This window comes from Carex rostrata, chromosome 25 (genome assembly GCF_964058835.1).
Source record: "Carex rostrata chromosome 25, lpCarRost1.2, whole genome shotgun sequence".
Classification (NCBI taxonomy): domain Eukaryota; kingdom Viridiplantae; phylum Streptophyta; class Magnoliopsida; order Poales; family Cyperaceae; genus Carex; species Carex rostrata.
In genome coordinates, this window is record NC_135942.1 from 861,082 (window position 1) to 878,529 (window position 17,448).

General features: G+C 32.3%; 1 protein-coding gene and 1 long non-coding RNA gene across 2 annotated transcripts; one reads left to right on the top strand and one right to left on the bottom strand.

Moving 5' to 3' along the window:
* Window positions 1-5,386: 5,386 nt before the first annotated feature.
* On the bottom strand, window positions 5,387-6,716 carry LOC144543829 (zinc finger protein ZAT9-like). The gene has a single exon (XM_078292263.1). The coding sequence runs from the start codon at window positions 6,419-6,421 to the stop codon at window positions 5,537-5,539; it is 885 nt and encodes a 294-aa protein (XP_078148389.1). The 5' UTR covers window positions 6,422-6,716; the 3' UTR covers window positions 5,387-5,536.
* Window positions 6,717-12,793: 6,077 nt separating this feature from the next.
* LOC144543827 (uncharacterized) lies at window positions 12,794-13,947 on the top strand. The gene is made up of 2 exons (XR_013508092.1): window positions 12,794-13,177; window positions 13,800-13,947. It is a non-coding gene; the product is annotated as an uncharacterized LOC144543827 (long non-coding RNA).
* The last annotated feature ends 3,501 nt before the right edge of the window (window positions 13,948-17,448 follow it).

Here is a 17,448-nt window from a genome sequence, read left to right on the forward strand (position 1 = left end):
TTTGTTCTGTTTTTTTTTTCGTTCTTTTTTTTTGTTCTGTTTTTTCGTTTTTTTTTTTTTTTGTTCTGTTTTTTCTGTTTTGTTTTGCTGTTTTTTTTGCTTTTTTTTCTGTTTTATTTTGCTGTTTTTTTTTGCTGTTTTTTTTTTCTGTTTTTTTTTTTTTGAAAACCAATAAATTATAAATATAAATTCATACCAATTTAAACTCATTTGACATGGTTGTATATTTGAACTCAATAATTTTTGTTATAATAAAATCTAAATCAAAAATTTCTTAAATCAATTATTTTAAAAATAATTAAGCTCTTATTTTAAAACAATAGATTAAAAAATGAAAGTTATCCTCCTCTTTTATTTCGGGCTTGGGACCGGCTATGTAAAATAACATAGGCAGAGTTCTAACTTTTTTTTGTTAGTAATTTTTCGTAAAAATGAATAATTTAAAAACTAATTGAAATATTTAGAAATTTATAATTTAAAAAATAACCATAAAAATTAAATCTAACATCTTTATTTAACCTATTAAAAATAAATCCGAATTTCAAAATATAAAATATAACCTATTCAAAACAAGTCTAATTACTTCACATATTAAAAAAAAAAATCTAACATCTTTATTTAACCTATTAAAAATAAATCCGAATTTCAAAAATAAAATCTAACCTATTCAAAACAAATCAAATTACTTCACATATTCAAAAAAATAAATCTAACATCTTTATTTAACCTATTAAAAATAAATCCGAATTTCAAAATATAAAATATAACCTATTCAAAACAAGTGTAATTACTTCACATATTCAAAAAAAAAATCTAACATCTTTATTTAACCTATTAAAAATAAATCCGAATTTCAAAAATAAAATCTAACCTATTCAAAACAAATCAAATTACTTCACATATTCAAAAAAATAAATCTAACATCTTTATTTAACCTATTAAAAATAAATCCGAATTTCAAAATATAAAATATAACCTATTCAAAACAAGTGTAATTACTTCACATATTCAAAAAAATAAATCTAACATCTTTATTTAACCTATTAAAAATAAATCCGAATTTCAAAAATAAAATCTAACCTATTCAAAACAAATCTAATTACTTCACATATTCAACAAAATAAATCTAAAATCTTTTATTAACCTATTAAAAATAAATCCGAATTTCAAAAATAAAATCTAACATCACATATTCAAAACAAATATAATTACTACACATCTAACAAATCTAATATAAACTAAATAAATCTAACAAATCTAACATAAAATAAATCTTATAAATCTAATTACTTAACAAATTTAATAAATCTAACATTCAATAAATATAACAAATCTAATTACTTCACATATTCAACAAAATAAATCTAACATCTTTTATTAACCTATTAAAAATAAATCCGAATTTCAAAAATAAAATCTAACCTATTCAAAACAAATCAAATTACTTCATATATTCAAAAAAATAAATCTAACATCTTTATTTAACCTATTAAAAATAAATTCGAATTTCAAAATATAAAATATAACCTATTCAAAACAAGTGTAATTACTTCACATATTCAAAAAAACAAATCTAACATCTTTATTTAACCTATTAAAAATAAATCCGAATTTCAAAAATAAAATCTAACCTATTCAAAACAAATCTAATTACTTCACATATTCAACAAAATAAATCTAACATCTTTTATTAACCTATTAAAAATAAATCCGAATTTCAAAAATAAAATCTAACATCACATATTCAAAACAAATATAATTACTACACATCTAACAAATCTAATATAAACTAAATAAATTTAACAAATCTAACATAAAATAAATCTTATAAATCTAATTACTTAACAAATTTAATAAATCTAACATTCAATAAATATAACAAATCTAATTACTTAACATTCAATAAATCTAACATAAACTAAATCTAACATTCAATTTAAATTCTAAATTTTTTCTACAAAAATAAATCTAACATTCAATATTTCAATCTAACAAAATTTAATCTAGCAAAATTTAATCTAACAAAATGTAATCTAACAAAAGTTAATGTTACCTTTTTAATTTCGTGGAAAAATCTTCGAGAATACCTTCGTAATTCCCTTTCCGTTTGCGTGTTTGTGTTTGCGTATTTGTTAAATTTTTTAACAATAAAATTAAAATTGGAGAATAATAAAAATATTGAGATTGAGATTGAGAGAATGAGAGATGAAAATATTGAGAGAGATGTGAAAATTTGTAAGGAATGAGTGTATATTTATATAATTTTGTTTGGAGGGATTAAAATTTGAATTTTTTTTAAAAAAAAAAAAAAAAAAAACTGAAAAAAAAAAATGGGTAGGGGTCCGGGTAGAAAGTGGGGATGTGGGGCATGGGAGGAATGAGGGGAGAATTTGAGTTCAAATTTCGAAATTTAGACCCAAAAAAAAAAATTCTGCCACGGGCTCACGGGCACAGGCGCACGGTCTCACGGGCACGGGCGTCACGGGTACGGGTTACGGGTACGGGGGTCCGGGTTCTCACGGGCATTTTTCGAAAAAACCGGGTCCGGCCCGTTTAATACCCGTGCCCGTGTGCCCGTGTACCCGTGCATACCCGTGGCACGGGCACGGTCCGGTCCGGGCACGGGCACGGGCGGACCGGTCCGGGTTGGGTCCCCGGGGGTATTTACCAAACTCTATACTGGACAGAGTATTTTCAGGGGAAAAAACTAGAAATTTGAGATTGGGGACGCTGCAAAAAGTAGTATATTTCTATACATAAATTAAATTGAAAAATTTGAATTTATAGGGGATTAATTAGTGCCCTTTAATCTATTACTACTTCTGCACCTGAGTGTTTTGTGTTAGAATCAAAGTTCTAAATAGCACGCGATAGCGACACTATATGGCCGTAGCGCTATTTTTTTTTAACCATGCCGCTATGACGCGATAAATGTTATTTAAACATTTGGTTAGAATTGTTGAAAAATTGGAATTGATATATTATTTAATATTTTGTTTCTCACTTATTTAGGTCCTGTACCAGAAACAATCATTCACTTAAATATTAGTTGTTATGTTTTTCATTATTTTAAAAAAGTTATATAAAGGAAAAGAATCTCATGTTTGCCAATGATCTTTACTATAGTTGGTAATTTCGATTTCATCGATCATGTAGAAATTAATTATAGTCTGATAAATTATAATTAGGCTTTTAGCGTTATCCATCTCATCAAAGAGGAAAAAACAATTTACTTATTTAGCAAGAGTTCCTACCGAAAAAAGGGGGAATTTCACGTAATCCCCTCAAAAACTTCAATTTACGTATTCCCCCCTCTAAATGTCAAAATTATGTATTCCCCCTCTAAACTTTCAAAAGTCACAAATTTACCCATTTTTATTGCTGTTTATATTAAAACTCATTTTAAATTTATAAAATAACCATTTTACCTTTATTAAGAGCATAAAAAAGATGTAGTCTGTTTAAAAAATATGTCAATCTTATAAGATACTCATTATACCATTTATCCTTTATAAAATATCTATTTGGCCTTCGAAAACCAATCAAATATAAGACCGATATTTATAAAGGGTAAATAGATATTTTATAAATTTAAATGAGGACAATAAAACTTGTAAATTTATGAGTTTGAATATTGAGACGACCCCCCCCCCCCCCCCCCAAAAAAAAAAAAAAAATAAAATAAAATAAATTAATAAATAAATAAGTAAATAATAGCGTATGTATCATTACTATAAGACTAAAATTGCAAAACCATTTCTCCTATTTTAAATTAAATAAACCTTAAAATTAGAGTTTTCATTCACCAGTATATATATTTCTCTTTATTTTTGGAAGTATATTTTTCATGCCAATTAACCTCTTATTCTACTGCTCACTCGTATGTCCAATTAATAAATTCCTAAATAAAGACTCAAGGCTAACTTTTTTCTTTTCTTTTTTTATCTTTTTTTGTTTGAAAACGAGTTATCTTAACCTAGCTTAGCATGCTGCTACTTTCTGAGTCCGAATCCTCTGAAGTAACTTAAATTTTGAGTTTAGATCCGGATCGATCTGATCATAATTTGGACCAATCAGATCCGAAGTGAAATGCACGGGGCTCCTCTAATATTCGTGCCAAAACAAATCTGATGGTCCCGATCTAAACCCAAAATTTGAGTTACTTTAGGTGACGATATGAATTAGCACTTTCCAGCACATAATTTGTTTCATCCCTTTGGAATACAGAAGAACTGAATTCAAAATCTAGCCGTGCACTTAACTGTTACCTACCTATGGATCTGACCAAGTCATTAATTCATATAAACATATATATACTTTCTTCCATATATAACTGTTAAACTAGGGTTAGGTTGAGTGACTCCACTTACTCCAAACTCAACTTGCCAAGCAAACTCTTTTACCAGTTACTCAAAGTACAAGCAATCCATGCCAGTTGTTTTGCCAAGAAAAGTATCATACGTATTTTTCTGGCTTTCCAGTACACACCTACTTGTGTAAAATGTATACACAATTAAATGTCATAAACTCATAATCCTAATTGCCAAATTTTATTATATTACAAGGAAAAACATTAATGGATGGATCGATGGCTAATATTGAGACAACAAGATCTGATGGATAACAGATTCCTAACACAGATGGAAGAGATTTTGATGGCATTTATTGGTATCTAACTGCGACACTGATGTTTTAGGCAAAAGGAGAGAAGAAGATAAACATGTAGATAGCACTTTTGGTACGATAAAAGATGCAGCTAGATACATCTAAAACGTGAGAGAGAGAGAGAGAGAGAGAGAGAGAGAGAGAGAGAGAGAGAGCATCCAGCAAGTGTACGTGGGCAGTGAAAACTCTACTGGGGATTCTTTTTATTCCATTTTGTTCTTCTTTTTTCCTTTTTTTGAATTGCCAATTCCAATTTGCATTAAATGTGAGAGGGAAGTTCTTGCAAACAAAACAAACTCATGATGAGGAAAAGAACCTGATCCTTTGGCTCCACCTTTTTACTTGGTGGTGGAGCAAAAACCCAAAAAAAAGCTCTTCTCACTTCATTATTCTCACTTTCTATCAGATTATACATAGCGAGTTACTGAATTGTAGGCCCCATATACTTAAAAAAGATCAAATGGGACCTATTACATAAAACGACCCAAAACAAGTGCAACAGAGGAATTGCTATTTCTCTCATGCACGCCATGACTTAACTATTTTTGTACTAGTATTCAACGCAACAAGAAGCATACACCAAGAAAAATAGCAAAATAATTAAAAATAGATCAGAACAATAATAGTGGCCGATAGAAAAAGGAAGAGACAATACCTAAACCGGACACTATTTTGATCGCTTCTATTTACAACTAACACACAGCAGGAACAGTTCATGCATGCTTGGATACTCCAATTAAAGAATCAATTAATTTAACTTATATTGATGCTATAATTCACAACAAGCAAACCAAATTCTTTTTCTAAAAACTATAAAATGAACAAAAAAAATAATGTTAATTAGCATCAATTTCAGATCGATTTCTTCAGATCAATATAGGCAATTTGTTAATGCTGAGCTTCCCAGTAAAAGCTGAGTCGTCGGAGGGTTTCCCTCGAAAGGGAAAACTGTCGGCGGCGGTTTTTGCACTACTGTCTCCTCTTGATCGGATGGAGGGAAATTAAGATCTAACTGCAAACCACTTTTTTCTTTTTTATTCTTTGATGAATCTCCACCACCATTCAGTGGCTTGTGCCTCCTCATGTGACCGCCAAGCGCTTGTCCCGTATTGAACTCAGCGTGACATATCTGGCACTCATGTACCCGCACTTTATTGCTGATAGTAGGACCCGGAGACTTCACCACCGGCGAATTGACTTGAATTTCATTACAGTTAGTAATATCATTTAGCTTTAGAATTATACCGCTTGTTGCACCGGTGTCGGTGGGAGATTGCACCTTGGTTTCATCTGAGCTGAGCTTTGGTTTTTTGTGGCTGGCACGGTGACCTCCAAGGGCTTGAAAAGAGTTGAACCGTTTATTGCAAGTCTTGCATGGATAGTCGTTGCCGTTCATCTGAGCCGTGGCTTCTATCAACCGATGGCTTGTCATTGAGTTATCGGTTGTTTCAGTTTTTTCAGCCTTTTCAATCTTTAGGGGTGGAGGCGGGGAGGTGGGGGTGTCGGATTGCACGGCAGCCTCCTGGTCTTTCAAATTACCAGCTCTGGAAAGGAGGAGGAGACTCTGTGCAAGGTCTATATCTTCCTCCTCTGTAGTGGTAATACCAGAGAAATCAACCGATGAAGAGGGTGACGAGGTGATGACCGGTGCTGGAGGAAGCGGCTGCGAAATTGAGTTGATGTAGCAGTGCCGCTGTGAACGCTTGCGCTTCGTCAACCTTTTAACATCATCAATCTTCTCAATTGGGGGACTCATGCCTGTGAAAGAGATAAATTAAAGACAAGGAGAAGTGTGAGGTGGAAGGTAGAGGGACCGAGAGAGAGAGAGAGAGAGAGAGAGAGAGAGAGAGAGAGAGAGAGAAGGAAGTCGGAGAGGTGTAAAATTATTAAACTGATAGTGAAGGAAAAGGAACAAAGGGGGAGCGTTTATATGAGGAGAGTCAAGCGACACACAGAGAGAACCAGCAACTTAATTTTAGGTTATTTTATTTTATTAATATTCTTCGGTCTCTATATTTCTCTCTTTCTACTCTATTTTTGTTAACTGTGAAATAGAAGCGCGGGGATCGGTTAATTTTCCTTAGTTATGCACTGTAAAGCGACTTAAATATAGCAAAATAGAAACTGTGGAGAAGATAGAGTTGGGTCTGTGATACTTGTCTATGGGTGTGTAGAGGGAGAGAGAGAGTAGTATAGTTAGATGTGTTGTATTTTTTTTCTATTGTTAGTGTGGTCTAACTTAGATTTGTTGAGGAGGCCACAGTCAGTTTGGTTTGATTTGATTGTACTATTTACTGGTTGTAGAGGTAGAACTGTACTGTAATTCTACATACTAATTAACAGATAATAAAGTTATCCTCCCAGCTCAATTAGAAGTTCTAGAACAGGTACATTATTTTAGGAAAATTAACAGAAATAAAAATAGAATATGCTCCTTACAGTGGTTTCTAGTACTGTTTAAATTAGCTAGAGAACAAGTCAAGTATTATGTTGTTGGTTTGTGAAAACTGAATTTTGAGATTTTTTTTTTTTTTTAAGAAATACAAATTGAACTGTCTGAATAGGACATGATTGGAATTTGGGTTAATTATGCACCTATTGTTATTAAATAATTTTCAAGTTAAGAATAATTGGGACATTTGTTAATTTTGACTATATAAATATATATTTGTTTAATAATATCAATTAATTAATATAACAGAGTAACTTAATTTAGGTTGACAAAACGGAAATAGTGTGAATGAAATGCTAAAGTTGCCACACTGTACAAGTTACTTGAAATCAATTTAAGATTTATTACATACTTCAGGGATCAGTTTTGCATCTGGTTGGTTCATTTGATGCACAATAAATTAGTGAGTGGAGTGTGACACAAAGCTTCTCAGGTGCTCAAAAACCATGACTTGGGAATATGTAACGGTTGAAAGGTAGAGAGAGAAACAGAGTGTAATTAAGTGTAAATGTGAGGTGAGAAAGTAGAGAGGGATACAGAGATTCCTGTGAGAATAGAAGCAAGCCCAATTTAATTTCAGCTACAAATCTGATTTTGTACCAACAAATGGACTCCACATTTTTTTTTAAATGAAAAAAAAGGCAATGAATGGAACGCCATCTATTCATTTAATCTGCTGCCACAATTTAATGATTTGCAATTTTTGCATGGGACTCCCATACTTTTATTTGTCTTGCAAATTTCTTTCTTTAAACTTTCTTTCTACATTAGTAATATTATTTGCCTCTTAAATTTACCATAATTAATTTTATGAATGCGAAGATTATCTTGTTTTTTTGGCAAAACGTGTGACAAAATCCTACTAATTTAAATCTCCAATAAAAGTAAAGTAAAATATATTTAACCCAGTTTTTGCTATTAAAAAACACACCATTAATATATAGAATAAGTCATTTTTTTCACACTTGAAACCATATTTTGGCAACTATTGCTGGTAAAGAGTGAAGTACAAGTATATACAACCTAACCAATAGCTTTTTATCTTCTTTATTTAACTTTACAATAATGTTTTGCCTTTTCTATTTACAACAAAATATTTATTTTAAGAATTCACAGTGATTTCATAGAATCATAGTTCCAGTTTCAATCAGTATATTAAAAAAAAGGCAAAATGCCCATTTCATTGATCGGAATATGGATATTTACACCATCACAGTTGTTTCAGTTTTAGAGTCAACAACAAAAAAAACCACAACAACAAAACAAACACTAAGACATACATCATCCAAAGCTTAATACTTGCAATATTCCAAAAATAGACTAATGTTGCTAAAATTAAGCCGCTAAGTAATGGGCTGAGGCTAATAATATCTAAATGACAAAATTGGGGTTTAGTCTTCATCGCATCTAGGTCATCGCAGGAGGACCCCCCATCAGAGTCGGTTGCTGGCTGGTAAACGACCACCTCCATGGGCATGTACTGAGCTAATGGAATAGCATCTTCAATCACAGGAAGCCACTCTCCAACCGCATCTTTGGCTTTCTTCTTCAAGGTACCTGACCAATAGCCACACAAGATTTTAATGAGCAAAATTAATGATCTGGCAGTTTTAACATGACCATTAGTAAAGCATACTTCATTTCGATGTTTCCAAATACTCCAACTAACTGCACTTAAAACAATCATGAAACCAGTTCTGTTTGCATAATCCAACGTCTGTGCAAAATGTAAGATATCATCTCATGTATGCCAATTTTGCATTACCCATTGACTTTTACCTAAATAAAACCAAGGGGGAATTTCACGTATACCCCTCAAAAACTTCAAAATTACGTATTTCCCCCTCTAAAATTTGAAATTACATATTTCCCCCTCTAAACTTCAAAAACTCACATATTTACCCATTTTATTGTCTTTTCTATTAAAATACATTCTAAATTTATAAAATACATATTTTACCCTTTTATTAAAAAGCATAAAACACCCATCTGACTCCAATTTGAATCTAAAGGTTCCTCTACTGTCTGAATTACTTTGAGATCCGTGCGCGCTAGATCAGCACGAATCTTGAAGTGAACAAACACTGAAATTGATGCAATTTACACAGATCTTAATGCGATGAACACATATCAAAATTGCTTTGAGATTCGTGCGGGCTAGATTAGCACGAATCTTGAAGCGAACACGCAATAATCTTATTGCAATACGTGTGGATCGGACGGTAGAGAAATCTTTCAGATTCAAATTTGAGTTCGATGGGGCATTTTATACTTTTAATGAAGGGTAAAATAGGTATTTTATATATTTAGAATGAGTTTTAATATAAAAGACAATGAAATGGGTAAATATGTGAGTTTTTGAACTTTAGAGGGGGAAATACGTAATTTCCAAATTTAGAGGGGGAAATACGTAATTTTGAAGTTTTTGAGGGGTATACGTGAAATCCCCCCTAAAACCAAATTTGTTGTGCTAAATTGCAACTTATAAATAAGTGATTAATGGATTCATGCTCAGAACAGAAATGACAAGTTTGGTCTCCAACCCACCCTTTCAATGTAAGATTATCTTTGGTCAATATTGTGTTATGGGATACTAACCACATAAAGATTTTTATTTTTGGTGGAACTGGTAATTTCCACCAAATCATTGAGTCACTAGGTTTAGCCCCCCCAAAATTAAGAAGTGTGTAAATATAGTGTGTTGAAAACTTCCCTGAAGCCTCCCATTTTCATTCAATGTAATCATGTGGAAGAGTGAAAGAGGTTGTGCTAATGATGTGTAGTAGAGCTATCCAGTCTTGATAATCTACTCCTAGTAATTCTATCCTAAACCGGACTATCTGTCATTGTGAGTGTATGACATCAGCTAGCAAAACATCCTTATTACAACATTTTGTGTACAGTGTGTAAAATTTTATAGCTAAAGGACAATTTTGGTACCAATGATCAGTCCAGAATTTGATTGGTGTATTTACTCCTGATGTGTAAGAAACACTCAGTTTCAATCAGTATGAATAGCGAACTTCTTTGTGTTTTCTGAAAAATTCCATATGTATACATTTTGATTTGTATGTCTTTTATTTTATTTGTAACATTTTTAGTGCGACACAAAGCTTCTTTCACAATTCACTAATGCAAATACAAAAGTTATTAAAATGAAATTTATGGGTATTCAATTATTTCTAATGGTTTCCACAAAGGCGAAGCTATTAAGATGATTTATGAGTATTAAATTCTTTACATATTCTAGGGTTCAGTTCCTTTACAGATTATTATTTTTTTTTTGGTTCTACAAAATATATAAATTAATACAAGATCAGTGCTTCGAAAAATATCAAACGGATAATTAGCTACAACATCAAACAATCAAAATCTGAAGTGTAGGAACTAGGAAAGCATGTACCTAGCTAAACTCTAGATTATCATGTAATATTGAAGCTAAATCAAAACATCATCATAACCTCAATTTGAATCATGTTTGTCTACTCTATTGTACAAATCTTATTACAGGATCCGCTACATGACTAATTGTGCAACAAAAGAACAAACTTATCATAAGAGATGTAAGCCATTACCGACTTGCTTCTAAAACCAACTAACACTAAAATTAGTGAGATCTTGAAGTTTTTGGTGGTGGTCTCATTAGTAAGCAACAGAACTTCAGACTTTAGTTAACATCCAATGATTTTTGTTAAGGTACAGACTACATACTGTTAGGAACCTGATAAGAAGAAAAATGTCATTGAAACATTTCATCGAATAGTTGATGTGCACGAAATACAACATAGATCCATGGAATCTAACGAGGAAACCTCAAGATCATGTTATGTCATCTCTATACAACATGTGCAAAGGCTACACCAAAACTATCCACCTATGGAGGCTCAACAAATGGCTCATGAGTCATGACACAAACCATATTTGCATCCCGCAAAAGAGGAATAAGAAGGAATATATCAAACCCCACCACATGTTTACAAACTGTGGGTTCACGTTGTGATTCCTTCATATTGGGGGACTACAGACAAACTATATAAGCTCAATTCGCCAAGCTTTCTCACACAGTCAGAATACTACAAATACAAACAGTTATGTGTTTTGTCATTTGGAGGGAAAGATACGCAAGAGTTTTCTCAGATGAAGTCAAGCTGGCCAGGCAGCTAGCCGATTAGATGGCTCCCTCTCCCCCTGCGTTGGTGTGTGAACAGAACAAGGAGTAAGGCTTTCTTTCTCTTCTTCAGTGCTCTACTGGAGAAAATTTTCTCCCTTCTTCCAATCACATAAAGCTTATTTTGGGCCGGGCCTTTTTGGGCCAAGTAAAGTTGGGAAAAATCCAACACAGAGTTCTTCAAGGATTTGACCAAATTCTTTACTTCTAAATGACTGTGCTATTTAAATAGTACTCAAATTTTGAAATAGTGTAATTAATTTTCTTTTGATATATATTATGTTGTAACTAATGTTTTCGGCTTGCCTTATAGATTGAGACAGCATGAATATCTCTACTAATTATAATAATTTAGAAATAGTTTTAGAAAATTTTCTTATACATTTGGATCGAAAATTAATATTATTCTAGAAATTAAAGAGCTATGTCTAGTCTCTTTCTTAAATGTACACCAGTTTTCACAATGCTAGCTAGCAAAAAAATATCAGTGTTCGATCTTTCACCTATGACAGATAATATATTTATGTATCCTTTCTAGTATCTACGCAAAGAATTTTTGTGACGAGGAGAGAAGCAGAGGTTTCATTGAGAAGAGACATGTCAACGTGAGAGAGAGATGATTAATTGGGGTCAGATATATTCTTGGCGTAAGGAACTATTGCATTTGTTGTGTGAGGCACGAAACAGCGAGGCAACCATATATTTCTCTCCCGTGATAATAACGCTCTACAATCATTGTAGATCATTTGTAGTGGTTATTATTTTTTAGAGATTAATGGATGTATTTGATTCCTTGTGTCCGACGTGGAGATGAACAGCGTGTGGTATCCTTGATAAGAACCCTCAATCAATTAAGGTATGTTAAAAACATATTACAATGGGACCACCTACAAAAATAATAAATAGTCGTTATTCCTAGGTGTAGCGAAGTAGGGTTTATAATCTGAGTTTTACACGTGTCACTGTGTCAGGCATATCGTATTAAAATAATGCATTGTGTCGACTTATAATGCAGTAGTAGATGTGTCATGTCAAGATACGCCGTTATCATATTGGTGTTGCTCAACACGTATGGCCAGTGTTTTAAAATGCCGCCGCATGGGCTGCATATGCGTATGCGGTCGGCAGCCGTGCTCAGAATGTCCATGCAGTTGTAACCATGCAGCCGTATATGCAGTCCGAATATGCGGTCATGCGGAATTAAAAAACGCATATGCGGATTAAAAATGCGACCATGCGGTCCGAATATGCGGTCATGCGGACTGAATTATGTGGCCATGCAGTCCTTCCATGCGGTTTTGATAATTTGATTGTATTTTAATTAAAATTTATGTGAAAAATATCAAAAAACTATTGTTGGTTATGTCATTATGTGAAAATAAATTCAAATATATGAATATATATATATATACTAGTAATCGTGCCCGTGCACAGCAACGGGAGCAAATTATGTAGTAGAAATCAGTGTTATCAGAATCGGACCGGACCGGTGGTTTAACCGGAAAAAATCGGACCCAGTCACTAATCCGGTTCGGTTCTTCAAGTGGATCGCTTAAGGTAATGAACCGTTTATGACGGATTAAACCGAGCGGTTTTTATTAAATGTCGCTGATTTAAACCGACAGAAAACCGCGGTTCAAAACAGATTCATCTAAATCTCCTTCTCCTACTGATCTCCGATATCGTATATTTATTTTCTCCTTTCTCAAATCATTCTCCAATTTTCCTGTGATTTCTTGTCTTTTCTTCGGTGGTGAAGATGGGAAGTTGTTTTTCTAAAATCTCCTTCTACTTCGACCTCCTCTCTGCTGTCAATTTGATTGTTGCTCAATCTCGTTTTACAGACTTCGTTTGAATCCGAATCACAAAAAAAGCTCCTAAGATCAAGAACTGTAAGTAAATTTATGAAAATTTTGAGTTAATTTTATTGAATGGATCCATGCATATAAGTTGTTTGATGAAATGCTCAAACTAAAGCCAAAGACATTTTGACATGGGATTTCCACATAGACCGTACTGGATAATTTTCTTTTCTTGGTTGTACTGTCGTATATCTGGGAGCATATATAGCACTACTAATAGGATATAGTTGTAAATTTTATGTTTTGCTTGTGTATATGTGTGGGGTTTAAAACTTTAAATTGATTAACCATGCACCTTTGTTATTTACCAGTATCGGTTATGGTTCTACTTGTATTTATGGTACTTGTGGAATGTGATCTAAAATTTGAATTAATAAGGCTTAATTAGTATTTTAACAAGTTTTGGTGTTTCCATGTTTAATATTACAGTTTTATAATTTAATAGAGAGAAGCAATATTAATTGATTAATGTAAGCATGGATGAAATATCCCAATTTTAGTTATGTTTGAAACATTTACTTAGATATTACAATAATGCGTTGATTAATAATGATTAAAGTTAGAATTAAGTTATATAGATACACTTCCTTAAGGCAAATGATTATTATAAAGTTTGAGTTGATTTTGATGATCTTTAATGAATTTTTGCAAGAAAATGTGTTTGGTGGAGAACAGACAGTGCTCATAAGAAGAAGAAACTGGCAATTAAAACTTGGTGTTGATGGCTACATATTTCATACCACACCCGATGCTCAACCATTTATTAAGAGTGTTTTACAAATAAAAGAAGAAAAAGAGAAGGTTGATTTAGCGTGTCTAAGTGGATGGTTAATGACGAGGCGTCTTTTTTTTAAGAATCGTAACTTTTAGTCTTTAAATTTTGTTGCTAGTTTATCTTCTTAGTCATTTGAAAAGTTAAACTTTTATATTTGATGTATGAGGCTTGAGATGTGTGAGACTATTTGGAAGTTGTAACAATTGACTTGCTTTTATTTGAAATGGTATTTCGGTATTGTTAATTCTCTTATGTTATTGACGTGTTCTGGTACATCTTATTGTGGTTTAGGGATTTTTGTGCAAATTTCTGAACTAAAAATGTTTATTATGTCAAATGTGGCATTTATTCTTGTAAGAACTTAGACGAAAAATTAAATAACTGGTTAGTATTTGAGGTTATTAGTTGTAACTATTAAAAAAACCAGCAGTTGAATCGGTTGAACCACTGGTCCAACCAGTGAACCAATGACCCGGAGTTTTACCGGGTCGATGTCCGATCCGGTTCTGATAACATTGGTAGAAATCATTAAGCTTCTTAATAAAAAGGAGAGATAATTTAAATCAAATTTGTAGAGAAAAATAGTTAAATACTATATTTATCTACAAGATAACACATGTGAACTCTAGTGTAATGGTAGAAATTTTGGCACCAACAGAACCCAACTGGGTTCGAATCCCGCCTTCAGCAGAAAAAAAGAAAAAGGGTGTGCGATGCACAGGCTCAGTCCGCAGGTGTCGTGCATGGTTCAGAGGCGCGATCCACGGGTGCGGTGCGCGGTCTACGGGCACTGGGATCATATGCGGCGCAACTAGTGCATACTTAAGTGTTGAAACTCATAATTTGGAAAATTCATCTATGTGCGATCTGAAAATTCAACGGCTGAGCATCATTCCGAAAAAAAAAAAGTAAATCAGAACCCTTGCAGGATCTAGACATTAAGCTCCTTAATAAGAAGGAGAATTTTTATTTTAAAATCCCCATATATAAATCCGCATGCATGAACAAAACCGCATTTTAAAACACTGCGTATGGCACCACATGTCGGCCTCGTTCAGTCTTTACCATTTTTATTTTCTTTTCATACTTCTCTAATAATATTTTCTTTTCATATGTGAACTGTAAAATATATATATATATATATATATAAACATATGGACAAATTTATCAGTTAAATTAATTAGGATTTAGTTTATATATATAATATGAAATTGGTACTTTTTCATTTGCTGTTAATATCCATAGAGGAATTAAAGTGGTTACGCATATAATTAAGATTTGCTTCTGAATGATTCAAAGAAAATAATGATAAATTATCATTGCTGAAAAAATCTGTAACAAAATATTTCTTGTTCAAACTTATTTTCCTTCTCGTTTACAAGAGCACCAACACGATAGTCTGATACAAAAGACGGGTTATAATTAAACTCGAACAATTATCAAACCTCGTTGACTATTTGGAATCATTTTATTGACACCTTGGATGGAGAATAGAGGAAGGGAGGAAATGGAAAGGAATAAAAATTTTCTGTTAAATCGTGTTTGGTTGATAAAATTATGTCGGAGGTAAAAGGTTTAATCTTGTATCATTACAATTAATAAAATCGGTTTCCCTCTCAAATTGGAGCATAACTAATGGAAAGAAATTTTGTTACAAACATTTTTAGAAAAAATCACACAAATACTCAACACTATTTTACATATATAATTATCATATAAGATTTTTTCATCAAACCTACAACAGTCACCGAATTTCTCACTAACCTCCTAAATTGTAATCAATCAAACAAGAAATAAGACGGAAAAGAAAGTTAAATTTATTTTCTCTCATTAATCATCCAAACACGAAGAAGTTAAATATGTTAATCTTCCTTTCTATTCCATTACATTCCCTTCTATTCTTTACCTTCCATTTCTTCCTCTACTCTCCATCCAAACAAGGTGTGAATGGCAAAATAATTAAACGGTCAAGTGTCAATAGGGGTGTCAATGGGTACGATACGGGTAGGGTGGAACCATTTTCACACCCATACCCACTAAGAATTGACCTTACCCATATCCTACCCATACCCGTTAAAAATTTGTCTTACCCTATCCTACCCATACCCGTTAAGATTAGCGGGTAACGAAACGGTAGTGGGCGAAATGGTTAGCATAATATAATAATTTTATTAATTTTTCAAATAAACCATCAAAGCAATCACAATTACTAATATAAAATTAAAATATAAATATGCAATTAATTATAAGTAATAATTTTTTTATTAAGCAAAAGAAAATCAAAATCATAAATATCTCTTCTAACAAATTCAATTTCTTAACTAAATAATAAAACATTCAAATAAAAAAGTAAAATGTTTAGCATAATATTCTTCTTATGATATAATTACCCGTTACCCAATGGGTATGAAATAACCTTTACCCGTACCCATATCCGTTTATCTAACGAAAAAAAATCCTTACCCATACTCATACCCAATAAGTTAACGAAAAAAAAATCTTACCCATACCCGTCTTATCGAATACGATACGGGTAAGGTAAACGGGTAAACGGGTGCCATTGACACCCCTAAGTGTCAACCAATCCGATCTACTTTGAAGAAAAACATAGGTGAAATATGATTATCATAGCACTTAAAGCGCAAAAAGAAGCGTTTCTGGAATTGGTTAAGATAGTAATTGCTTGTTATGAGAATATTCCAAGTTAATTAGATTCCCAGCCAGCCTTTTATATGAATTCAAATCTTTTTCTTTTCTTTTCTCGAGCACTCTCTTCTTCTTCAGATGCTTTTATATAGGTGAATCAGTAGAACTAGGGTGTTTTTAAGTTTACCAAGCCTCTTGGTGAATTAAAGTCTAAAATTTATCAAATCGACTTCAAATGAGAAATTCGAACCGTTGAAATCCGTATACCTTACGAATGATGTGTGACATGTGTCTACATGTGAAAATATTAAAAATCCAAATTAATTTAGTTTAAAGTCAAGCGGTCAAAATTAGAAGGTTAATAAATTAATTTTAATGCATTCGTTTTTTGAATGTATTTTGACCACATGACTCTATGCAAAATTAATTTCAAAATTAAGTTTTTTTACATGTAGACGCATCACTCGTAAAGTAGACGGGTTTCAACAGTTTGGATTCAACGTTTAAAACTGATTCGATAAGTTTTAGATTTGAGTTCACCAAAGAACTTGGTGAACTTAAGAACACTCTAGTTCTACTCTAGTCAAATATTTATATAGATCAACTAAGTGTTTATATAGAAGACTTAAACTGTTGTTCTTTAATGATTTTAGTGGATTTCACTTTTTAGCATATTGAATTTCATTTTCTAGTGCTTTTGAAAAGAGATACAAGAAAAAAAAAAAAAAAAGAGAGAAAGGTCCTCCTATTCTAAAAATAGAAGCAGATTTGGATCCCTTTTATCTATGCTGTACCTTTGTTTTTTTTTTGTTTTTTTTTTTTGAGGAAACCTATACTGTACTTAAAAAAAGAGAGGTGTGACGTAGTAAAAGGACCCTTC